This window comes from Syzygium oleosum, unplaced genomic scaffold (genome assembly GCF_021117445.2).
Source record: "Syzygium oleosum isolate NSW1041296 unplaced genomic scaffold, Sole_v2.1 Sole_v2.01, whole genome shotgun sequence".
Classification (NCBI taxonomy): domain Eukaryota; kingdom Viridiplantae; phylum Streptophyta; class Magnoliopsida; order Myrtales; family Myrtaceae; genus Syzygium; species Syzygium oleosum.
This window is the reverse complement of record NW_026607485.1, coordinates 9,353,094-9,378,257: the sequence shown is the minus strand read 5'-3', so window position 1 is coordinate 9,378,257 and position 25,164 is coordinate 9,353,094. Positions and strand designations below refer to the sequence as shown.

Sequence of the window (25,164 nt, the reverse complement as noted above, 5' to 3'; positions counted from 1 at the left end):
TTATTTTTCCTTTTTCTCCTTTTTTATGGAAAGAAAGAGGGAAATAGGGGAGATGAATGGACGGTCCCGATCTCAAGTCCCGCACGGGCCAAGGACGGATCTGGGCCGTCGGACGGGGGCCAGCGAAAAAGGTAATCCATATGGGCGGCTGAGGATTGTCCCAACCTTGTCCCCCTGATTGACAGCACTTGCCCCGATGTTGCTCCCGCTGCTGCCGACACCCCTCCCCTTTTCTTTGTCCCTAATTCATGCAATTCCATAGCTAGACACAGAGAGAGAAGAGAGAGAGAGAGAGAGAGAGAATAATATAACACTAAACCTAAGAATTGTCAAGAAAAACAGGAAAGAAATTTTTCTCTCTCTTCTCTCTTCTCTCTTCTCTCTCCGCTCTCCCTCTCTGGCCACTTGTTTGTCATCTTCTCTCCTATAAGAACACAACTTGCCAACCTCCACCTTCCCTCACAACTCGACTTCTTTCTCTGCCTTTCAAAATCCCTTTTTTTTTCTTTTGGGTTGTTGCAAGAGGCTTGGTTGAACCAGATCTTTGGTTAGCTTTACATCATCAGCCGAGGAATTCCCCAGAGAACCGAAAAAGAAGACAAAAGAAATTCTGGGTTTTGTTGTGTGAGCTCAGAACTGCGAAGTTGATCCAAGTTGGGGAAGACATTTCGAGAAAGCTTTGATCTTGAGGGGGGTTGAGTCGTAGGACAAAGCAATAAGATGGGAAGCGGTGGTGGTAGTTATGAGAAGGATCTGAACTTGGAGGCAACTGAGCTCAGGTTGGGCTTGCCGGGCACGACTTCGTCAACGGCAGCAACAGATCAAGAGCCGGAGGCAAGGCAGGCGAGGAACAACAAGAGGTCGTTGGTCGACAGGTGCGAGGAGGAGGCCTCAGAGGATGCTTCTCGGGCTCTTCAAAAGGACCATGACTCTGCTCCTTCTTCAAAGTATGAGTTCTCTTTTTTTTTAACCCTTTTGTCTATGATTCATTTTAGTACTTCTTTTGTTTTGGGTGGGAGCTAATTTTCTTGGGTATAAATTTTTGCAGAGCACAAATAGTTGGGTGGCCACCAATCAGATCTTACAGGAAGAACAGCCTTCAGACGAAGAAGGCAGAGACTGAAACATCATCATCTGGGATTTATGTGAAGGTGAGCATGGATGGAGCACCATACCTCAGGAAGATTGACCTCAATGTCTACAAGGGTTACTCAAATCTCCTCAAGGCCTTGGAGAACATGTTCAAGTTCACCATTGGTAAATTCTTGTTGAATATTTCCTCTATTCTTTTGGATCTGAATCGTTTGTTATGTCAAAAATTTTGATGTTATAGAATCACGAAATGTTAATGTTGGGTTTTTGTGATCTTGTGTTTCAGGGGAATATTCAGAGAGAGAAGGCTACAAGGGGTCAGAATTTGCACCCACTTATGAAGACAAGGATGGTGACTGGATGCTTATGGGAGATGTTCCGTGGGAGATGTTCATGACATCTTGCAAGAAGCTGAGAATCATGAGAGGATCTGAAGCTAGAGGACTGGGATGTGCTGTATGAGGGTTAAAGCCCATAAAAGTCCCCTAAAAAAGAAAAAAAAAATGAAGGAAGAAGATAGCCAGAGGGAGAGATTTTCAGCTTGGGTTGTTCATGAAGGATTTTGTGATCTTTAGACATAGGTAATCTCCCTGTGGCTGGTCTTCTCCAAGGTTGGAGTGATGGGTCTTCAAGAGATATATGATTTAAACCAGAGAGAGAGAGAGAGAGAGAGAGAGAGAAGCATAGTGAGTTAGCTGTTCTTTTTTGTAAAATTTGAAGCAGTATTGTATGGTGGCTTGAGCATATGTTATGCCAAAGATACCATTTTCTAGCTATCCATGTCAGGGATAAAAAAAATGCATACAGAGATATTTTTTTTCTTGATTTGTCTGTATAGAGGGGAAGTTATCAGAATTTATGAGTTCATGTACTTTTCAGTACAGTTCTTACAAGTTCCCACTTTAAGATAAAGATTAGAACATAAATTTTGTTTTGGCTTTTCTTGTTTTCGAATTCCAACATGAGATATAGGTGATCTAATTGAATCCATATCAGTTTCAATTGTTTTTGTTCTTAGACATCGAACTCAAAACTTCAGCAGCTCCAGATCTGGCGCTGATGGACCTAGATCTGTAGCACGATTATGAAAATTTAACCCATTGGCTACAGGTTCTAATTTACCTGGATCTGAATTTTACGAGAGGATTGAGCAGATCTGCCATGAAACAGATTTATAAGAAGCTCGTTATGTAATTAGCTGCCTCCATCTGAACGAATTTGCAGATTCTTCTTGTATCTGAATTGTTATTTCCATTCCAAAACTCTTCACCATTAATAGAAGCTTGAAATATGATGAAGATCTTGATATCAGCAAAAATGGAACACAGATTATCGTTCGGTCAAAAAGTCCATAATGCAATTACGTAATATCATTGACAATGTCTTGGTCACAGAATCAGACTTCATCTGAACGTCTTATGGTTTGCACGTTTCTTCAGCCAAGAATTGACACTTTTTGAAGGGATCAAGTGGGCTGAAGACATGATACCCTAATTGACGCCATGAATGGATGAATTGACACACCTTGTATACACGGAAATTGCATCTGAATTATATAACTTACTTGGACCATACCTTACAAGGGAGGACAGCTAGGTTCTTTTTCTTCGTGAAGAAGCAAATGCAGATTTTGTTAAGGGCAAGACCACCACTTGAAAGCACGATTGCACAAAAATCTTTTGGTGAAATCTTCAAACAAGACAAACTTCTGACACGAGGTTACTGTTAGGATGGAAATGAAAATATTTCGATGAAAGAGCGCATCTAAAGCACTCGTTAAGTAATCAAACTAAGGTTTTTGATATACTGACTTTCTTTCTTCTTTCTTTTTTCCAGAATATGTGGAATAAGGGTTTTGTAAATTAAGTCGTATCTTATTAAGTAAAATTGCATAATCTTTTTTCTATACTTGATTCCATTCAAGTTGAAAGCACATGCACTCGATGCTACTTGTCTGCGAATGCGCATCAGAGGGGGGCAATCTCCAACTTTTTCACAGTACCTTTCGGCATGTTGTTCTTGATTTGGCTGCCTCCTCATAAGATATCATTTGTTCCAGATTTAGTTGTCCTCAGTATCTTTCTCCACCATGCATCAACCCCAGACAGTGCCGCCTAAAAATCATCATCATCAAGTTAATAAAAAAAACCATGGTGAGGCCAAAATATTTATCGAGCAGACCGAAGATTTTTAGGGCTTCGTGTACACTGTTTCTTGACCGATAATCATTTTTCATTGAATTTGATCAGTTGGTGCGTCCCAAAACATAAAGAGGGAGTAGAAAACACGTATATAATAAGGTGGAAGTTCATGTACGTGTACTGGAAAGAGACCTCGCACAGCATAAAGCAGATTAAAAAATTTCTGGTGTTCCCTAAAAGATTAATGATTTTTGTATGTCCGTTCACATCGTGATGTATTCTATTCCATGTGAACGTTCCTTTTGAGAGAAGATTCATTGAATTGGAGTTCCATCTGAAGGACTGGGTCTATGTCTCCATTAGGCGACACAATGACACATGAACTGCGTCTACAGTGCCACCTGACGAAGGATGCTCAATAAAATATAAGCACAGACCGGATGTAAAGCTTGATTTACGCAGACTTTATGTTAGGTACGCATGACATGTACTTGTTTCGATTCCAAAAATATTCGGTTTTTTACCTCTCGGAAGGATCACTGCACCGTACGGGTATCGGAATTGTGTGCACGCATCGAATCGCTAGACAGGCCATGTACAATGCGTGCTCTCGTTTCCTTCTTCCGTTTAAGGGGAGGTATGAAGCAAGATCTGACAGGTTCCGAGTTTTTCCCTAGAAAAGTCAGATTAATGTTGGCCTTTCATCGATGGAGAGTCTAGGGTTTTAGCAGCAGATCATGTGGCTTAACCCGAACATGTCACAAGCTCAAACTGTGTTCAAGAAATCATACGAACGTGCCATGTTGAAGAATCTTCAATTAATCATTCATCTCGTTCGAGTTTTACTCTTGGTATGTTAGGATTCTTTAAAGGGGGAAACAAGAATCGGGTAGGCAGAAGAATAAGTGGGGATCATGTTAAAGTCTAGAGTAGGTGAGCATGATTATTGCCGTAAGCTTTGTTCTCGAACACATTCCTAATAATGCAACTGGCGACAGCAACAGAAACTACTTCATGTCCTAGATTGAACCACGATCTGGCAGAGCCGGTGGATCTGATGAAGGTAAAAAAACAGAATAGTTGTAAAGTTACGGCAACTTTCCTAGCACATTGTCTTGACTTGAGTCACGTCCAGGACATGGAGTCGAAAAAGGAAGAGCTCAATAAAGTACAGCAAATGGTATATTTTTAGAGCTACAACCATTGAGATGTTCACCCCGTTGTGCCCAGTAACATTGTATCAGAACTAGGTTTCGATGCTTGGTTGCCCTTTAAATAATTTAGTTCGCATGTGGAATCTTGTTCTTCTTATTCCATCCGTTTTTAGCTCCTCCATACGTTCTTTGGACAATTTCTACTCGGCTTACATGTGAAAAGACGTACGGATGTATCTCATGTCGCTTATATATGAGATATATTGTCCACAATACATTTGCATATGTGTCATCTCTGTTCACCCAATCGAGTAAGCTTTTTAGGTTGAACTTTCTAATCGATGTTGTAAAAACCGATGGAAGAACCGCTACATTTTCATAGCAACTTACGAAGCCATTTGAGATTCATCATCTCATTACCTTACACTTTCACATAAACTAAGCACAAAAAACCCAGAATTCTAACAGCGGGGGCGAAATGTTCAAGATGCTTGACCTGAAAAGTTGATTAATATTTGCTATCATTACATGTGTGAAAGAACATCATAGTAGAATTTCTACTAAAAGGAAAATAACAAAACGTGTTTTTGTTTTGAAATGAGATAGAAATACTAATATCGAAATAATTCTAAATATCAGTGACGTCCTTTAAGTTCGCTTTATGAAAGTTCATACTCTTATAGACACCAAAAGTTAATTATTACACTAATATTTTACCTAAAATAAGAAATCGGTTTCTACCAAAGGCGAAAACTACAAATAATCATTTTAAGAAATAAATACTTTCTATCTAATAATTAATTTGATAAAGTAATTAAGAGAATTCTCTATAAATATAAAGAAGGAAAAGTAAATACTAAACCCAAGATAAGCGACAAACATAGCATATTAAGGAGGCGTTCGTTTAGCGGAAAATAAATGATTTGGAAACATTTTCCGAACAATAATCGCTTTTATCGTATAGAAAAATAAATAAATGAAAAAAAAATTTCATCACCTACGAAAATAGTTAGGCGTAGATTGTTATCGATAATGAAAATATTTTCCGTTTGACTAATTTTATAAACGATAAAAGCAATTATTTTTTCGAAAAATATTTTCCAAATCACTCATTTTTCACAAAATGAGCGCACTGGATTCTCAATTTATTACCGTCTTCACGGAGGCACTGATCAAAACCTGGTTTTTTAGGCAATGCAAGAAAGAGATCGAAACGTCAATTCGAACTGCAGGGAATCCAATCAGACTACAATAGTCGAGAGGACCCTTTGTAGGCCCGTTTTGTTCCCACTTATATGGACACAATAGAGCAATCTGCAATTAGCAACGACTTTGAAAGTTTGAATCCAATGCACACATTGACCTAGTGATAACCCATGACATCAATGTGATAAATTTACAAGACAGAGAAGGACTGATTGATGTGTTTGCTAGTGAGAGCTGCATAGCCCCTTGTGGTACTTTAGCATGATCCTTTTCGAAATAGAACCAATTATAAATCCTAAAAGCGACGTACGCAGATACAAAAACCACGATCAGCCCCGAAAGGATCGATGGAGGAAAACGTTTTTTCTGTTAAAATCATTTTTCAAGAAAAATGACTGGTTTTTAGTTGTTTGGTGGCATACTTGAAAGTGACGAGGAAAAAGCTTTTCGAGATTTAGATCATACTTTCAAAAATTATTTTGTCCATTATAATCATATTTTATCCCTAACATAAGATAATAATATAATATTAAAATCCTTGTCTAAGATATTACTACACATGAAGTTTGAATTTTATTTTTTTAATCAAAACAAAGCAACCAAAAAAATGGATTATGCAAATAATTAATAAACTTAATCTCTCGTCGCTCATAAACCTTCACGTGAGAATGGTTGTTCATTCCAAAGATGCAGTCAAAGAGTGATACCAAAGTAAGCATCAAAACTGGAAAAGAAGAAGAAAAAAGCAACGAAAAAGAAATGTCATGGTAGAATTGAAGACAAGAGCATCCTAAGTTGGCATTTTCACGAACACCTTCCATACCATTCTTCAAATATGAGTCACATGGACTAGTGAAAAATAACATAATCAAATGATGATTTAGTCCAACATATCTACGATAAATTAAGAGCTTATTTATATGATTGAGGCTAAAATTAGGGATAAATTTGAAGAGAAGCTGAAACTGCTTGAGAGTTTTTTATGAAGAGAAGAAAAGCTAGAGAGAGAGAGAGAGAGAGAGAGAGAGAGAGAGAGAGAGAGAGTATGTAGATTGAAGCTCTCTGCGAGCGTGCATGTGGAAAATGAGTTTAGGAAAACGATTTCTTCTTTTTAGGGTGGAGAAATTATTTTCTTCAATTTTAAGTATGGTTGTTTTCCTTCCCCGGAAAGGTTTCCATCGATTTCTAATATTGAACCAAACACATGAAAGTTTGAAAAATCATTTCATAGAGATCATTTTCATGGAAACGAACATGCCCTAAGTTTCAATGCTTGGCTGCCCTTTTATTCAGTTCGCATGTAAATTCTTGTTCTTCTTATGCCGTTCACTTATAACTCCACACACGTTTCTCCGTACGGTATTTACTTGTGCTCACATGTGATAGCAACCACTAATATATCTATCGCTTAAATATGAGTTTAGAATTTATAACATCATTTGCATTCGCATCATCTTTATTCACCTAATTAAGTTTTTTAAGTTGAACTTTCTAATCGGTGTTACAAAAACCAACTGAAGAATCTCAAAGCATCTGTACGTTGGCAACTGAAGAAGCTGTTTAACATGCTATGGTTGTTATTATTACATGTAGGAGAGAACATCACGCAACAAAATTACTACTAAAAAGTGAAATAGCAAAAAACACGAGTGAGAAACACTAAAGAGTATTATTGAAATAAGTTTAAACATTAGTGACGTCTTTTACGTTTATTTTAAGAAGGTTCGTACTTTTATAAGACACCAAAAGTCAATTATTATAATTAGATTCCACCTTGAATAACAAATTAAATTTATCAAGGGCGTAAATAATAAATAATCAAATTAAGAAATTAGCATTTTCTATCTAACTATTAATCAGATAAATTTTCTACAAATATAAGAAGGGAAAGTAAGTATTAAAATTTAGGATAAACAAGCAAAAAAGAATATAAATCAACACAAAAAATTCAGATAGTGGGACTTAGCCCAGCTCATTGAACTTGGGAAGGGGGGATGTAGAACATACAGAGTAGCACTATGAGCATACAACTTTAATTTTATTTAATTTAATTCTAACTTTATACACCAGCTTTTAACATAGTACTGCAAAATGCTAGGAAGGCTGACCAATGTCCACATTAGCACTTTCTGGCCAAAATTGGCCAGATAGACTTAATCAGCAAGAAGTGAAAATGTTTAGGACTCAAACTAGCAAGAAGTGAAAAGATTTAGAACTCAATTGGTAAAATTGAAAGGTTTAAAATCAAATTGGCAAAAGTGTAATAGGTTTATGACTTTTTGGATAATTTTCCCGTGAAATGCTGCTATTGATTTTGCACCCATAATTTTTCACTATTAGGTGAGCCAAACGCATGCTATTTTTTCCTCTTGCTTTCGTTTTTTGCTTTAAAGAATGTAGAACCTTCATGAACCCAAGATAAGCGACAAGCATACTACATCAATTCTCACTCCATCATCGTCTTGATCACGAAGGAATTGGTCAAAACCTGGTTTTGAAGGCAATGCGAAAAAGAGCTCGAAACATCAATCAGAACTACAGCGAAATCAATCAGACTGCTAGACAGGACTCCTCGTAGGCCCGTTTTGTTCCCACTTCAATGGACATACAAAGCAATTTGCAATTAGTATCGACTTTGAAAATTTGAATCCAATGTGCGAATTGACCCGGTAAAAAACACATAACATCAACGCGAACAATGAAGAGCACCGAAATGTCAAAACTAAATTAAATATAGAAAAGGATTGATGTATATTACTCGCGAAACCATACAGACCCCTTGTGAATTTGGCCACTAAGCTTCTTTAAGGCAAATCCTTCTCGAAATATACAAACCATAAATAATGCGTGCCGTTTGAAGGAACTCGTCGTTGCTTACATTCAAAGTTGCGTCGATAAACGACGTAATTGCAAGTAGATCTACCGGTTCAGAGATTTGACAAAATTTCCATTCTACCCCTTTTTGTTTCTTTCATAAATCCTAATTGTAACATATGCATAAATCTAAAACATTATCAGCTCCAAAAGGACTGAGACTGCTGGAGTTGAAAATGCAAACATTATAGGCAGAAAAGAGAACCCCTACATGTTTCGTATTGCTTAATAAACAGAAAAAAGATGAGCAAGTTCGATGGGCCGGCCGGCCCAAACTAGCGGGAGGAACTTAGGCTGAAGCCTGAGAAGAGAGTAAGAACAAGCATGTATTGCACCATGCACTTGCACAATAGCATTCTCATTCCTGCAAATCCCACTTATAAGCGAGAAGTCTCAACTAGTAATAGATGCACCTCGGTCTCTAATTCATGGCTGCGTGATTGCCCAATGTGCAAAGATTGGTGGATTAATTGGAGCTTCGAAGTGCAAAGAAGTTCCTCATCTCAGTCCAGCTAAGTTCCGGTTTCGAAAAAGTAAACTTCAGAAGGTGACCATAGATAACATGCCCCGGTTGAACTACAGAAGCAGAATGTCACCATGTAAAAGGCCCTCGCATGCGCACGAACTGTGAGCTTTCCAGAAATCCAATTACCTCTGAATTGCTACTCACCAGTTACCGCAAGGAAACATTTCCGCATAAATAGCAATTCGAACATCGAACAGAGTAAATTCCACCATGATATCTAAAGGGGGAACAAAAAATTAGAAAAAGGGGGATAAAAAGCAGCTCCAAGATTCATGGAGTTAAAATGGTGACTACAGGCTCCATGATTATCTATGCAAAAAAAAGAGATTGAAATACTGACAATCAAGTAGAATGAATAACAAACCTAGCATACAACACCCTAATTCACCTGGTTGCCGAGCCAATATTCCGGTTAGTCCACCTACATCATGCCTGCAAAAGAAATAACAAGTAAAGAAAATCACCTCTTTGCAGAAGCCAACAGGCAAAGTGGCTCTTTTCATTTCTATTTCAGGAGACATATTTTGATCATCTCTCATAGGCATACGTAAACAGACATACTAATTTTTCAGAGATTACATAAACCATTCTAAACAAAGAGTCCAGTGCTGCTGCTAACAAGAATATTACATTGATAACTTTAATCCAAACACGGTATGCCATTACTCGGTTCAATAGCATCGACCTATGAGAATTACAAATCTTAAACACCCCTCCTTGGACATTTCCCCAGCCTTACAGTTAATCTTTTAGCTAGACCCAAAAAGAATGCAAACCTTTTATACTCTTGATAATTATAATCAAAACTAAATGGACAGCTGTGAACCTGGGTCAACTTCCATAGTGCAATACAAAAATGTCTGTCGAGCTACGAATTTTGGTCAACATCCATACTGCAACTCAAATGTTATGGTTGCTTAATGTCAATTGACTATGAGTAATCATTATATTCAGAATCACATTATGTTATCGTAAAATCACATGATTTTACAAGTCAGAACATGGCTGTCTAATTGAAAATGCTGTGGCCACTTAAAACTCACTTTGTCATAATCATTCATAATTTTACAAGTCAGAACACAGTTGTCTAATTGAAGATCCTGTGGCCACTTAAAACTCACTTTGTCATAATCATTTACACTCCCGAATATAATAGGGTTGTAGTGGCCCAGTATAGCAAACTAATAATGCTGACAAAAAAATTGTTATGATCCTGCTATGCAGGGATTAAAAAAAATCTCATTTTCCCATCAGATAATAACTTTGCATTTTGAATTAGACTTACGATCTCTAGCTACATCTCACAACGAATGGCAAAAAGATCGAATATCATAACGACTATAGGGCAGCCAAAGAATGAAAATTCATCTGGACATCATTACTATCTATTCTCCTATTGCAATTGTAACAGTGGCTAGTGAGATTACAGGACTAATAAGAGCAAATTTTCCATCCATGCAATGCCATTGACTGCTAATGACACAACACGATTAAACATCAAAGATTCTAGAAACAAAAGTTTGACAAGGCATACGTGGTCTGATGGCAATCTGCACTGTTGTCATAGTCAACTATAACATACCTGTTGTTTTTTCTTCTTTGGCCTTCTTTTTCTTCGAGGTTTATGAGCATCAGAGTTTGAACTCAAGTTGCTACTAAGACCAGTCCTTGAGTGTGAGGATCCCCTTGCATGGAAAGATCTACTTCTGCTGTTTGATGTGTTGCTTGATGTAGACAGTTCAGCTCTTTGAACAGACTGATTTGTGCTTGATGTAGAGCCAAACCTTGATTTACCACGAACAGATGCTGAAAATGACTTGTTTGATGGCCTTGGAGGAGGCATTAAAGCTCGAGCAGAAACCTGACTCTATAGAAGTAACATTAAGAATGAAGAACAATAAGAGATTACGGGCATTAGATGCATTGCTCAGACATAATACCTGATTTTTTTCATCGCTTGACATACCAGATGCTGCTTTTCCTGACGCACTAGAAGCCTGCTCCCTAATTAGTAAAAGTTAAGAGACATCTTATTTTCAATGGACATTGTCAACAGGCAAATTGAAAAGAGTCATTGAGCAACTAGAAAGTAAAACTCACATTTTGCACAACAAAGAGATCACAGCTTCAAAGGAAAGGCCCAAACCATGAGAAATAGATATTGCTTCTTAGCTACAAATTTTTCTATTCATCAATCTATAGTTTGGAATTAACTTGTCCATTTCACTACAGGACTTCCTACATCTCAATATTACCCAAGAAATGGCAATCAGATCTCGTCAAAAGAAAATAAAGCACATCAGATTGATGACACACTTGAAGCTCTAAAATTCCCAAAAATAGCATGCGAGTTCATAATTACAGTTAGTACCTCAAACTTTTATCTGTCCATTCATCATCTGCATTAGCTTCATCGCTTGAACTTCCAGCAAGGAAGAAATCATCTTCACTTAGATCCAAAAGTCCATCGTCCTCACTTCCAGTCTCTGCAAAAATTGTTCCACATATGTGCCAAAAACCAGGACAAGTGTCCCAACATTAGATCATCACTCAGAACATAAAAGGTATTCTATCAGCCTACCGACAAAAAGGACAAGTATTTAGATGTTAAAAAGTAAAGATATATACTACTTCTGCAAAAAAAAATTACTTTGGACATCATGTTGCTTGAGTTCCTAGCAGAACAAACATTGGTTCATTGAATTAGTAAACAAACCCATGCCTAATATATATAGAACAACCGAGTGAAACTGGGAAAACTAAGATATTTAAAGTAATTACTGTATACAAGAATTAGACATTCAACAGCTTCCATACGGGAAAAGTCTTCAGCTCAATGAATGGAGACGTACCTATTATGGACTTTATCATCACATATGAAATTGAAAATCTAGTAGATGATGACCAACCTAGAAGTTTATTAAGCGACAGAAATGACCAAAACAACTGTACCTTCCAAATCTTTCCCACTGGCAGCAGCAGCTATTAAGTTAGCTTTTATCTGCTTACGCAATCCATTTCTCCTATCAACCATGTCTGAATCATCACCTCCAGAGAATAAAGATACATACTTCTCTGTCTTGGGAAAGAACTGCATATAAAATACGAAAGTAAAAAGCATGGAGTTTTGTCTTTAGTGCTATATTTGATCTTGGACACACTGCAACATGCTAACAACTCTTGTGCATAAGCAAGATTAACAATAAAAACAAATGCCACTCAGCATCAAACTTAAGAAAGAAATGTACACTTCCACAGCATCATCATGACTCACCCTGACATATTCAAGATCTTCTTTCAATTTATATAGCTGTTCAGCAATCGCAGCATCTTGTTCCGGGCCCGATAAAGTGCGCTGCATTTTCTCTAACCGTCTTATTCTTCTTTCTATCTTTCTTCTTTCTGTTCAATGAAAGATTAAACTTGATGAGCCAATAAAAATGATCAGAATATTCAGAAGAAGCGCTGTCTGAGCATGTGAACTAGTACATATGATGTGCAGACTAACCAAAAAATTTAATCTTTCTATCTCGTAGGAATATCTTTTTCTCAACAGCCAGACGAGAATGAATCTCCTGCTGTTTCTTGAGTCCTTCTAACTTCTTTTCCTGAGCCTCTCTCATTTCAGGAGGAAGATCCTTTGTAGATAAGAACAATAACATCAATATCATCATGCAATTCCAATACATTTTGAATTAGCATCAAAACATAAAATAACATAATATAGGTCATTGAACATTTCTGATGCAAGAATACAGAAATGACTAGGTCTGTACAACATAGGTAGAATAGCACACATCATGCCTAAAGCTTGGTCGTTGAAACGTCAAGCATGTAGATCCCAAAGTTCCTCAGTTAGCTTTATTTTAAGCCCATGAGCTCAATTTCAGTCAAGCATGCTCTGTGTTTTCCACAAAAAAGGGCCTTTATGAAGGCGCGTCAAGCACTAACTGAAAACCAACATTACTAAGGGTTGAAATCTAAATATTGTCAAGATTATCCCCAATTGAAAAACCTCAAAATTCTCATCAATCAGTTTGTTCATCTTCAGAAATAAAGCTAACTTAGCAATATTGGTCGCCTATTTCTATCAAACAACTAGAATCAAAGCCATGACCCCTCTTTGGTAGAACTGGCAGCTTGATTGTTTTTTGACAGACATAGGCAATCTCCTATAACAATTGTTGTAATGGAGTGAAGAGAATACAGGGAAGGAATTTCTAATGACTCTTGAAGGGACTAAGTTGTCGAGATGTCGATTTTTATCCTAATGACTAGAGTGCTCTTATAAATGGCCAAGTGCAAGACACATTGGCTTTCCAAGTAGATAATACAACCATGAGTGGACAGTTCTAATTTATGGAATCCCAGTCCTACAGTCTCTCCTAACATTAAAACGACACTAACACTGAAAGTAACAGCACAAAACATAGCACTCCAATGACATTCATTACAACAGAAGCTGGATAAGCAAACCAACTAGATTTGAATGAAGCACGTCTCTTCAAACACTTCAAAGGCACATCCTTGTCGAATCATAACTTCCTAACGCAGTCTTCAGGGACGACATTTGTCCAATTTACAAGGAGGAGATTTTGCCAATTGCCATATAGCTCATCGAAAATCTACCTAACTTTTTATCAGATGAACTATCATCCTCACGGAAGCGCCGGATAAAATTGACTATGCACTCGAACTAGAAAAAGCTTTGGCCGGTTAAGTCGACCTAATATTTCCCGACTCTCCGAAGCATTGCTTCTCGCAGGCTTCGTTTTCATGCCCCGAAGGAACTGGGTTTCAGCTGAACACTCGAGCGAAACCAGACTCCCGACAGTTCCATCTATCTTCACTCAAAGCAAGCAGCAATGGCATCCATCCATCCGAATCCGGGCATACACTCCACAGAGTATATAGTCAACCAAAACACCAACATCGAGAAATCGCCGAATAACCAGACAACCCACGAAATCAGAAAACAAAATTAGACTATTCCATCTAAAAAGGCACCGCAAGGCACGGTTCGCCAAACCCAACTCCACGATACGAAAGACAAAAACACCATTGAACCCTAAAGCAAGCTCGCAAGAGGCCAAACACCGTGGAAGGTAGATAGAACCGTGACGAGGATACCTTGCGGAGCATGCGCTCGACGCTTCGGATCTGGTTCTTGAGGGAGACGGCCTTCGGCTTCTTCTCGACCGGCGGCGCCCTCGACCGGCGGCCGCCGGCGGGCTTGACCCGCCGCTTGCCGTAGCCGCCGTGCGCCATGGATTTGATTATCCGATTGCACGGAGAGGAAGAGAGAGAGAGAGAGAGCGATGCTTATGTACGGGCGCTACAGCGTAACGTGTCCGAAGAACTAGTGACGAAGAAGGCGCGGGCCTTCGATCTCGGGTCGGGCCTTAGCCCGATAACCCGGATCCGGCCAGGTAAAGTCGGTTCGGGTTTTCGGTTGCGGTCCTAGACCCGTTTCTCCTTCGGGCCTGCTCTTCAAATCGTTTCAGCGGGTCGAGCTCGATTTCGGCCTCGAGGCCCAAACACAGGAAAAGCTCTTTAGAATCGGAAAAAAAATATATATATTATTAATAAATAAAACCATGCAAAAATGGGGGGTTTCTAATTATAGAATAGGAGATATTTAATTTAATTCTTTTTTATGGAACTATGGTTAGTTTAATTTTACCAATTTCGTATTCGACATATTTTCCTTAAATTGTTTGGTCAGGCGTCGTTCTCCAATTTATGATTATTCGTCGAAATACATGATTATTTTTCTTCTTCTTTTTGGACTATAGAGTCGAGAGGTACAATTTCCATAAAAAAATATCTGTTCTAAATCGAATCAAATTGATAATAAATAAAGGGTATTCGTTCGATTGGAGTTGCAATTATCGATTGGCTTCAAGTTTGGATATAAATTTTTTTGGACCGAAAAGTATTGGTTTGTGTTTGAACCACTCCGCAGACCAAATTAAATCAAACCGTGCTAATGTATTTCCTGAATTCTGCACATACATATTATCATCTCCCCCCCCCCCCCCCCCCCAAAAAAAAAAATCTATCTGGTAACATTCTTTGTAGCTCATCCACATTGTAATATAAGCAAGTAGATCCGATCATGACCCCTCTCCCTCTCTCTCTCTCATCTTGCCAAAACTTGAGCATTAGCTGATAATCCATCCTCCGAGAAATCAAAGATGTCATCGCTCTTGCACAAGGCATACACTATGTCCACCATGCTCGGCCTCCTCGACGGGTCTCGGTTCAAGCACGATATCGTGACGCTCTCCACCGAGCACGACGAGTTCGCCACCAGGCCCTCGTCCATCCACACCCTCAACCTCTTGGCCTTCTCGATCTCCTCGCTGCTGCTTCCCCCAAAGGCCTAGACCTTGCCGGCCCATGTCACTCTCCCCTCCTCGTCCATCGCCTCTCTCCCAAGACCAGCTCAAGTAGGACGACCCCAAACGAGAAAACATCCATTCTCATGGACACGAACTAGACTTGTTAAACGGGTGAATCGGGTCGAGTTTGGATCTAGTCATAAATGGTACAACCCAAATTGACCCATTAACCCTTTATATGACCCATTTAGTTGTAATGTAAATATCCCGACCTGTACCCAACACATAAAATATGTATATATATATATATATATATATATATATATATATATATATATATATATTTAACCAAATCTATGAAAACTTGTTTCTTATGACTTTTTTAAAAAATTATACTACTAAAACATTTTCATACAATACAAAGCTAGTGAACAATTTTTATAATTTTTTTTAAATTGAGGTTTTGTTTTTTTCACGAAAAATGCAACATTTCTAGAAAATATTTTCCATGAAGTCATTATCCAAGAAAATAAAAAAAAATTCGGTATTTGGCTGAAACCTGAAAATGAACTAGAAAATATTTTCCAATGTTTGGTATATAAAATCTGATTTGATTTTACTTCGTGCATTCATTTTAATAATTTTAATATTTTTTATCTTTTTAAAATCGATTTTTTAATTATTTTTATTTTATTTTTCTTTTTTCTTTTTTATTTTTCCTTTATTTTTGGCCGGTGGCTGGCCACCGTGACGGCCAGTGACCGGCCACAGGTGAGGACAAGCTCGCCGGAGGCTAGCGAAGCTCAAGCTCATCAACGGTCGAAAGTATCACCGAGGCAAGGGCCAACGACCCTCTCTCAGACCAATGCGAGGGCCAATGATCCTCACCCAAATCTGGGTGATCCGGCGAGCTTGTCCTCACCTGTGGTCGGTCACCGACTATCACCGTGGCTAGCCACCGGCCAAAAATAAAGGAAAAATAAAAAGAAAAAAGGAAAATAAAATAAAAAATAATTTTAAAAATCGATTTAAAAAAAATAAAATTATTAAAATGAATGCACGAAGTAAAATCAAATCAGATTTTATATACCAAACATTGGAAAATATTTTCTAGTTCATTTTCAGATTTCAGCCAAATACCAGAAATTTTTTTATTTTCTTTGATAATGACTTCATGGAAAATATTTTCTAAAAAAGCTCAAGAACTGATAATCGATTTTTTTCCCATGTAAGGAAAATCGAAAAGAAGCCCGATATCGCAAATTATTAAATTACCATAGAGAAGAGATGGAAAAGCCTACTTTCAGTCCTTTACTTAAGATTGAAATTCATTTTAACGATTTAGTGATGAAATATGCATTTTGACATCATTAATCATTCGGTCAAGTTTATGTAATCGATTCATCATGAGTGAAAAATGATGATCACATTTCACTGGAAAATTACCAAAAATTTTGTAAACCTATTGTACGGATGCCAATTCAATCATAAATCTTTCAATTTGGCTAATTTAGTCATAAACCTTTTGACAATTTGCCAATATAATCATTTCAACCAATTTTGGCCGAAAATAGCTAACATGGATGGCGGTTGTTTTATGTTTGCACAGTTAATACTGACGTGGATAATTTTTAATTTATATTTTTCCTTTTCTTTTCTTTCCATTTTCCATTTTCTTTTTTGTTCCCCTCCGCCGATTTGCGACCTCAGCGGTGGTTGGGGGAGGTTACCGACTCCAAGCGAGAGCACTGTAGCCCTCGCCAGATCTAGGTGAGGGCCACAACGCCCTCACCAGATCTGGATGGCACAACCACGGCCAAATCTAGCAAGGGCATTGCCGCCTGAGCCCAAGCCCTCGCCTAGCCTAGATTTGGGTGAGGGGCCACGAGCCCTCATTATGGCCGGTGAGGGCATTGCGGCCCTTGGCCATGCCATGGCTAGCAAGGGTCGCTGTCCCAATTAAAAAAAAAAGAAAAGAAAAGGGAAAAATTTCATAATTTTTTTTTAAATTGCAAAAATTGTGCACGTCAATGCGTGTCATGCCATGTAAAACTACTAGCGTTCACATAGCGATTTACGGTCAAAATTGTCTGGAAGAAATAAATTGGCAAATTGTCAATAGATTTAAGACTAAGTTAGTTTAAGATTGAATTGACATTCATAGTTTAAGATTGAATTAACATTCATACAATAGGTTTATGACTTTTTTTATGATTATCCCCACATTTCAGAGTACAGTAATCAAAATGACTTCTCTTTCAAAGTGCATAGAACAACAATGGCACACTTCAAGTTTAATAAATGGTTAATATCACGAAAAATCTCAAACTGGTACACTTATGACAAATTTACCCCAAACTAATTTTTTGACCACCAAAAATCCCAAATCGGTACAACTGTGACAAATTTACCCCGAAATATTTTTTGATAATCAAAAAGCTCAAGCTGGTACATTTGTGACAAATTTACCCTCCATTAGTTTCCGTTAAATTGAATTAATACCACAAAAAAAATACAAACTAGTACACCCATGATAAACGGAGGGTAAAATCCCAAATTTGTACACCCGTTAACTGTCACGTGTCATTCAATTCAATAATTTGATGGTAAAATTTACCTGAAACTAACGGGGGGTAAATTTGTTACAGGTGTACCAGTTTGAGATTTTTCGTGATATCAACCATTTAATAAACGGAGACCAAAGTGAAGATATAAGTGAAGCCAACATTAATATACATTGGGAAACTAAAAGCATGATTTTCGTAATTCACGGCAATATGGTTCTCTTTCCTTTCTTTTTTTTTTTCCCTTGCGAAGCATTTGCTCAATGCTTAGAATCTGGTTCTTGGGAGAGACGGCCTTCGGCTTCTTCTCCAAACCCTAGCGGCTTTGATCGACAGCCGGCAGGCTCGACCCTTCACTTGCTGTATCTGTCGTGTGCCATGATTATCCCATTGAACAGAGAGAGAGAGAGAGAGAGAGAGAGAGAGATGCTTATGTACGGGGTTAGCTTAACAAGTATGAAGAATTAGTGAAGAAGACAGCATTCAATCTCGACGAGATTTGGACCAAAAAAAAAAATCTCGACGAGATTTGGACCAAAAACAAAATCTCGGTGAGATAGGAAGAGGTTTCTCATATTGCACTCATTCATGGACCCAGATCTCCCACTACGCTGGGCCTTGCTCTGGTGAAATTTCTAGTATATCAGTCAGGAGATGTCTTGGGACTAGCCAATGACTATTGTTTAACCGGTTTCGAAAACAACACAACATCATAAGCTATTAGTGCTAGGTAGACCCATCAAACGGGTGGGTCGGATTGAAAATCTTCTAACGCAAATTGACCCATTTAACTCGTTTTGACATATTTTCATTCAATACAAATCTAGTAACTCATACCCGACCCAATTCATACCCAACACATACCCGACTCAACCCATATTCATAAAACACTTCTATATTTAACCAAATCTAGGAAAATTCATATCCAAATTGAGGTGAGAGCATGGAGTGAGCGAGTGTGAGATTAAGTGAAGGCAAGAGAGTCATATAAGTGAGTTAGATTGTGAACTTATTTAACATCCATATTATTTCGAACTTTATCATTCTAAACTCATTTATGACTTATTTACTGAATATAACTGCTTTATGTACCAACCCAGCCCATCAAGTATGGGTTAAGAAAATGGGTTTATGATCCATTTTGATGAATATAGTGCTAAGTTATTATTTCACATTTAACTTGCAAATTTACATAAAACAAAATTCAAAATGGATATTTTACTCTCAAACTTTCACCTAATAATGGCATTTTATTAGGATGATTGCGTCTTCGGCCATGCACACAGAAGAAAGGCTTTCAAATTCCTTTCATGCTTCGACCAAAAAGAAAAAATCCTTTCATGCTGGCCGGGCCTGCAAACCCAGCCCATCTATCAAAGTTAGGGCTTGATTGTTCTACACGGCCGACAGTTTCTGCGTGCTCCAGTTCCAGCGTCCGCCTTCTACGCCAACCATCTTCTCCCTTTTTCACCGTATGTACCAACATCCAACACTAAATTCTGACCGTCCATTTCTCTCTTAATAAAGTATCGAGCAATGCTCGTAGAACGGTGCCGTTAGTGATTGAAAATGACGGTGCAATTTCACCCATCACCTTTCACTTCAAGAGGAGCTGGCTCAACTGATGGGAAAAACTCTCCACAAAAAACTCTCCAACTCATACTGTTGAACCCAGCCAAAAAAGTCTCCATCAACTTTCACTACACCTTGAGTTCCTTGACGTGCTTTGTTGACTGCCAGTGGTTTTTTTTTGAATGGGTGTCAATGGATTGGGTCAGATTTCTATGATACCCGATCCGATTCAAATCACAAGGGGCGCTTTCTCTGACCTGGTCCGACCGAAAACCCATAGAATCATAAGCGAAAATCCGGGTCGGTCCGAGTCGGGTCGGGACGGGTTTTGGGTTTGCAGGTGGGGGGAGGAGCAGGAGGAACTCGGATAATGTCTGGACCCAACAGCAACGACAGTGCTGCGTCGTCGTCCCTTCCTCCTTCCTCTTCGGATAATGTCCGGACCGGATCGAATGCCACGGCTCCTCATTGACCTCCGGAAGAGCGGAACAGTACTCAAGTCCCGGTGAATTCTGATAAAGATCCAATTTTTAAGCCGAATCAGACCGTGAATGCTTCCTCCGTGAGCGTAGCTTCACCGCCCGCGCGAAACGCTACTTAGAGTTCGCCGAGTTCGGCTGCCCCTCAAGCGCCGAAGCGAGGCGAAGTGAAGGACGCGACGCAGAGCGCAGCAAACGTGGAAACGCCAGCACAGACGGCGCCTGAAGTTCCGAAGCAGAATCAGACGAGTGTTGCCGTGCCGAGTTCGTCGGCTAATCTGACCATCTTCCACCGGCTTTTGAATTGCGGGTCTCTTATTCTTCTTCTGGTAGTAGAGAGAGAGAGAGAACCGGAGTCCCGCGAGAGCCCATCAGGAGCTTTCCCTTTCCTTAAGAGGATGATCGAGCATCGCGCGACTCGGACGGTGAACTCAGCAGCGTCGAGACCTTGAATTCGAGCCACACCAGTTCGATGAGCAGCAACTCCCGCTGACGCCCTGGCCATAAAGCCGCACCGGTCCTCCACCGACTCGGCCTACTCCGCCATGGTGAGAGAGAGAGAGAGAGAGAGAGAGAGAGAGAGAGAGAGAGAGAGGCGGCGATGGTCTGGTGAGGAAGAGAAGATGCGAAGCGAAGAAGAAGAGGGAGGAGAAGAGGAGGAGGAGAATGTGCTGCGCTAGGGTTTTTTAACTCACGAGCTGGTTGTTAAAAAAGCCCGGTCCGGACCGACCCGGCCCTAAATAGGGATAATATTCAAAATTTAAAACTATTCCCGACCCAGAGGAGGTCCGTCCCGAATAAGCCCTAAATTTTCGGGCTGGCCAGATTTTTTTGACAGCCCTAGTTTTTTGAACCCTTTTTGGACCCACACTGTTCCTCCTATTCCACATCAAGGTTCCTTGACGTGGAATATGAACTTTATGGTTTCGGGTTCTTGATGTCAGGTTCCTTGATGTGGAATATGAACTGGTTCCTTGACGTGGAATATGAACTTTATGGTTTCGGGTTCTTGATGTCAGGTTCCTTGATGTGGAATATGAACTTTATGGTTTCGGGTTCCTTGACGGCGAATAGGAGGTCCAAAAAGGGTTCGAAAAGCAACTGGGACGTTCCTTAATGTGGATTAGGATCTTTACATCCACACTGTTCCTTGATGTGGAATAGGAGGTCCAAAAAGGGTTCAAAAATCAGGTTCCTTGACGACGGGGAATATAAACTTTATGGTTTCAGGTTCCTTGATGTGGAATAGGAGGTCCAAAAAGGGTTCAAAAAACAACTGGGACGTTCCTTAACGTGGATTAGGATCTTTACACCCACACTGTTCCTTGATGTGGAATAGGAGGTCCAAAAAGGGTTCAAAAAACCACTAGGGCTCAAGTATTTAACTGCCCTTCGCTCTCTCTCGCTCTCTCTCCCCCATAAGTGTGTTTCAAATCCCTGTCCAAACACCCGAAGACGGAAAAAAGAACGGCTTTTCAAATGGAGAGAACGGCCAGCGGCCACGAGTACAAGGTCAAGGACATGTTGCAGGCCGACTTTGGCCGCCTCGAGATCGAGCTCGCGGAGGACCAAATGCCCGCCCTCATGTCCTGCCGCTCCGTGTTCGGCCCCTCGCAGCCCCTCAAGGGCGCGAGAATCACCGGCTCCCTCCACATGACCATCCAGACCGCCGTCCTCATCGAGACCCTCACTACCCTCGGCGCCGAGGTCCGCTGGTGTTCGGGCAACATCTTCTCCACCCAGGACCATGCTGCGGCCGCCATCGCCCGCGACTCTGCTGCTGTCTTCGCCTGGAAGGGCGAGACCCCCCAGGAGTACTGGTGGTGCATCAAGCGGGCCCTCGACTGGGGACTTGGCGGCGGCCCTGACCTCATCGTCGATGACGGGGGCGACGCCACCCTCCTTATCCACGAGGGCGTCAAGGCGGAGGAGGCCTACCGGAACACCGGGAGGCTCCCCGACCCACCGTCCACGGACAAGGCCGAGTTCCAGATAGTGCTGACCATAATCAGGGACGGGATGAAGACCGATCCGAAGAGGTATCACAAGATGAAGGAGAGACTCGTCGGAGTCTCCGAGGCGACCACCACTGCTGTCGAGAGGTTGTACCGGATGCAGGCCAATGGGACTCTCTTATTCCCTGCAATTAATGTCAACGACTCTATCACCCAGAGCAAGGTACTAATAACGAATCTGATCGCTCCAGTTATATGGCTGAGTAGATTGTAAGTAGCTCCATTTATTTCTTTCTTGGAACAGTGCTCTTGCATGAAACAGTTTCAAAACTTGTGCGGTTGCCGCCCCTCTGGGCCTGACGGTCTAATGATGGCAACCGACGTCGAGATCGCTGGAAATGTCACACCCCAAAAACAACTAGAAAAGGGGGATGACACGACCATCTTTCCACACGAAGGACGCAGCCACGACAATAACCAACAACCTGTTATCAACATATATATCTCAAACCACATATATATCAGATAAACCAACGGGTTGGTTACGTCATCAGAGTTTCTATAATCCACCAAAAGAACATGTACATCAAGAACTCAGCCAACCCGACGAACTATCAACAACCTTACAAACAACTCCAAAAAATCATACCCAAAAATCTAACTCCCAAACGTCCCCGCAATAGCGCTCTCGTACTAACGGCCGCTAGCCGAGGAACCTGAAAAGATTGGGAAAGAGAGGGATGAGCAACCACAGCTCAGTGAATAGTACATCTCTTCTAAGTAGATCGAGCAATCACTATGCATGTGTACAAAGCAATACCAGAACTTCAGAAGTCAAACCCAAGGTTTAAAATACATATAGAATCACATAAGAGTTATTTCATTTCATCAAAACTTTGTACAAGTCACAAATACACATTTAAATCCACCATCACAATTCAAACTATCAATGGTCAAGTCCATTGATCAATCTCTATACAAACCACGTCAATGGTCCATTCCATTGACTAATCTCAAATCACACATCAATGGTCTATTCCATTGATGAATCTCATATCATATCAAACGTCAATGGTCCATTCCATCGACCAATCTATTGCTCAATATCTAACTATGGTCACGACACAAAGCCTTGTGACAAGGCTACCAAGATTCCCCCCTTGGCAAGGTCTCCACCTACAAAGCCGGTGGCTCGGCCCAGAAGGATATCCTAAACCCGGTATGCATACCCCAAAACCCCTCAATGGGTTCACAGTCATATTGAGCATCAAACAATCATCATCCAATATCAGAATTCCAATCCATAATACATTTCACAAACCAAACAAATAACTTTCTCACAATACGGCTCATCCGCCAGAAATACATATCGTAGAGCATTTCTTGAATAATTTCCGAACTCATTTCATAAACTAGTTCATAACACAATATACAAATGTATCCTTTCATAATACATTTCCAAAAACGATTCCCAAATCATTCTCAAATACTAAAAAGTAGTAAATGCTCGATCCCAATTTATGCAGCAAAATGCTCTTTTAAGTTCAACATATATATTTATATCGAATCATAATTCTTTCGAGATATGATTTTTATAAAACCAAAGAAGAGATAGTACCACTCACCTTGAAAAGCTGAAAACTAACCTATAGCGGTTTCTCGAGCCGACGCACTCGAATACCTAACAATAAGCCGAAAAACGGTATCAAAACCGAGTAAAATGATACTTCAACTACGATTCGGCTCAACTAAGCTTAGACGCTAATATAACGACTAAAAGACGCCCCCAAATCATTCGTCCAAAGCGATTATCCAAATTCGTCCACGATGCGGAATTTGAGCGCGAAACTTAATTGCGCCATAACTTTCTCCACTAAACTCCGTTCTAAGCGAACTTATAGTCAAGAGAAAGCTTATTCAGAGCACTACAGGAACCCCAACTTGGTAGCCCCAAAATCGAGCCGAAAACCGACGAAAATCGGCCTAAAAACCACTGTTCGCGCACTGTTTACTGCGCGTACTCAACTTCAAAAATTCATATCCAGCAAACCGTAAGTCCAAATCAGGTTCCGTAAAATCCCACGGCTCCGCAATACTGTAAACTACCAATTCTATAAAAATACGCAGCTGAACGACTCAAAAATCAGACTTCGCCGCTTGAATTTCCCAAAATTCCGAATTTAAACCCTAAATCGGAAAACTTCTCCGATCAAACGAACGAGGGGCGCGAGTGCTTACCGAAAGTTAAAATACAAAGTTGATCCGAGCTGGCGAGGCTCCGATGACGTGAGCCTTTCCTTTTTCTTCTTCTTCATTTCCTTTCCCTTTCTCTCTTTTTCTTTCTTCTCCTTTTTCTCTGTCTCGGCCGAGCCAGCTCTCGGCTTAAATGAGAAAATCAGAGTGTTACTGTAGCAACTTTTGACTTTCTGACTTTTTGATATATATATATTTTTTTTATTTTTTTTTCGCAAATACCCGAATATTACAGGAAAAGTTGCCGTGGTCTGTGGATATGGAGACGTGGGCAAGGACCGCGCTGCTGCTCTTAAGCAGGCTGGTGCTCGTGTCATTTTGACCGAGATCGATCCCATCTGTGCTCTCCAAGCTCTCATGGAAGGTATCCAGGTCCTAACCCTCGAGGATGTTGTCTCCGAGGCTGACATCTTTGTCACCGCCACCGGCAACAGAGACATCATCACGGTCGACCACATAAGGAAGATGAAGAACAACGCCATCGTCTGCAACATCGGTCGCTTCAATAACGCGATCGACATGCCGGGCCTGGAGAACTTCCCGGGCGTGAAGCGCTTCACCACCAACCCCCAAACGGACAGGTGGGTCTTCCCCGACACCGAGTCGGGCGTCATCGTGTTGGCGGAGGGACGCCTCGTGAACTTGGGTCGCGCCGCCAGCCACCCCAACTTGGCGACGTCCTGCTCCTTCACGAACCACGCGATCGCGCAGCTCGAGCTGTGGATGGAAAGGCACACCGGCAAGTATGAGAAGAAGGTCTACGTCTTGCCCAAGCATCTGGACGAGAAGGTGGCCAGTCTTCACCTCGGCAAGCTGGGCGCTAAGCTCACCGAGCTTAGCAAGGAGCATGCCGACTGAAAGTGTCCCCGTTCAGGGTTTAAAGGTGGGCCGTGGATGAAGTTTGGAAGAAGGCCTGTAGAATAAAAATATATATAATGTATAATAAGAGAATGCATGTATGACTTGGAGTTTGGAAGAAGGCCTGTAGAATAAAAATGTATATA

General features: G+C 40.3%; 3 protein-coding genes across 5 annotated transcripts; 2 read left to right on the top strand and 1 right to left on the bottom strand.

Annotated features, from left to right (window-relative positions):
• Positions 1-450: 450 nt before the first annotated feature.
• Positions 451-1,744, top strand: LOC115677672 (auxin-induced protein 22D-like). Its single transcript, XM_030600858.2, has 3 exons — positions 451-947; positions 1,049-1,257; positions 1,379-1,744. The coding sequence occupies exons 1-3, from the start codon at positions 721-723 to the stop codon at positions 1,552-1,554; spliced, it is 612 nt and encodes a 203-aa protein (XP_030456718.1). The 5' UTR covers positions 451-720; the 3' UTR covers positions 1,555-1,744.
• A 7,469-nt stretch (positions 1,745-9,213) lies between these two features.
• On the bottom strand, positions 9,214-14,322 carry LOC115677670 (rRNA-processing protein EFG1-like). 2 transcript variants are annotated; one of them, XM_030600855.2, is made up of 8 exons: positions 14,124-14,322; positions 12,502-12,631; positions 12,268-12,395; positions 11,946-12,084; positions 11,365-11,479; positions 10,934-10,997; positions 10,576-10,860; positions 9,214-9,425 (listed from the first exon to the last, which is right to left on the bottom strand). In XM_030600855.2, the coding sequence occupies exons 1-8, from the start codon at positions 14,259-14,261 to the stop codon at positions 9,420-9,422; spliced, it is 1,005 nt and encodes a 334-aa protein (XP_030456715.1). In that variant the 5' UTR covers positions 14,262-14,322; the 3' UTR covers positions 9,214-9,419. The 2 variants fall into 2 exon arrangements, with proteins under 2 accessions (XP_030456715.1, XP_056165489.1); XM_056309514.1 differs by having other exon boundaries at positions 10,576-10,854.
• Positions 14,323-21,431: 7,109 nt separating this feature from the next.
• LOC115677669 (adenosylhomocysteinase-like) lies at positions 21,432-25,018 on the top strand. 2 transcript variants are annotated; one of them, XM_056309500.1, is made up of 4 exons: positions 21,432-21,731; positions 21,867-22,130; positions 22,230-22,299; positions 24,393-25,018. In XM_056309500.1, the coding sequence occupies exons 1-4, from the start codon at positions 21,432-21,434 to the stop codon at positions 25,016-25,018; spliced, it is 1,260 nt and encodes a 419-aa protein (XP_056165475.1). The 2 variants fall into 2 exon arrangements, with proteins under 2 accessions (XP_056165475.1, XP_030456712.1); XM_030600852.2 differs by having other exon boundaries at positions 21,432-22,130.
• The last annotated feature ends 146 nt before the right edge of the window (positions 25,019-25,164 follow it).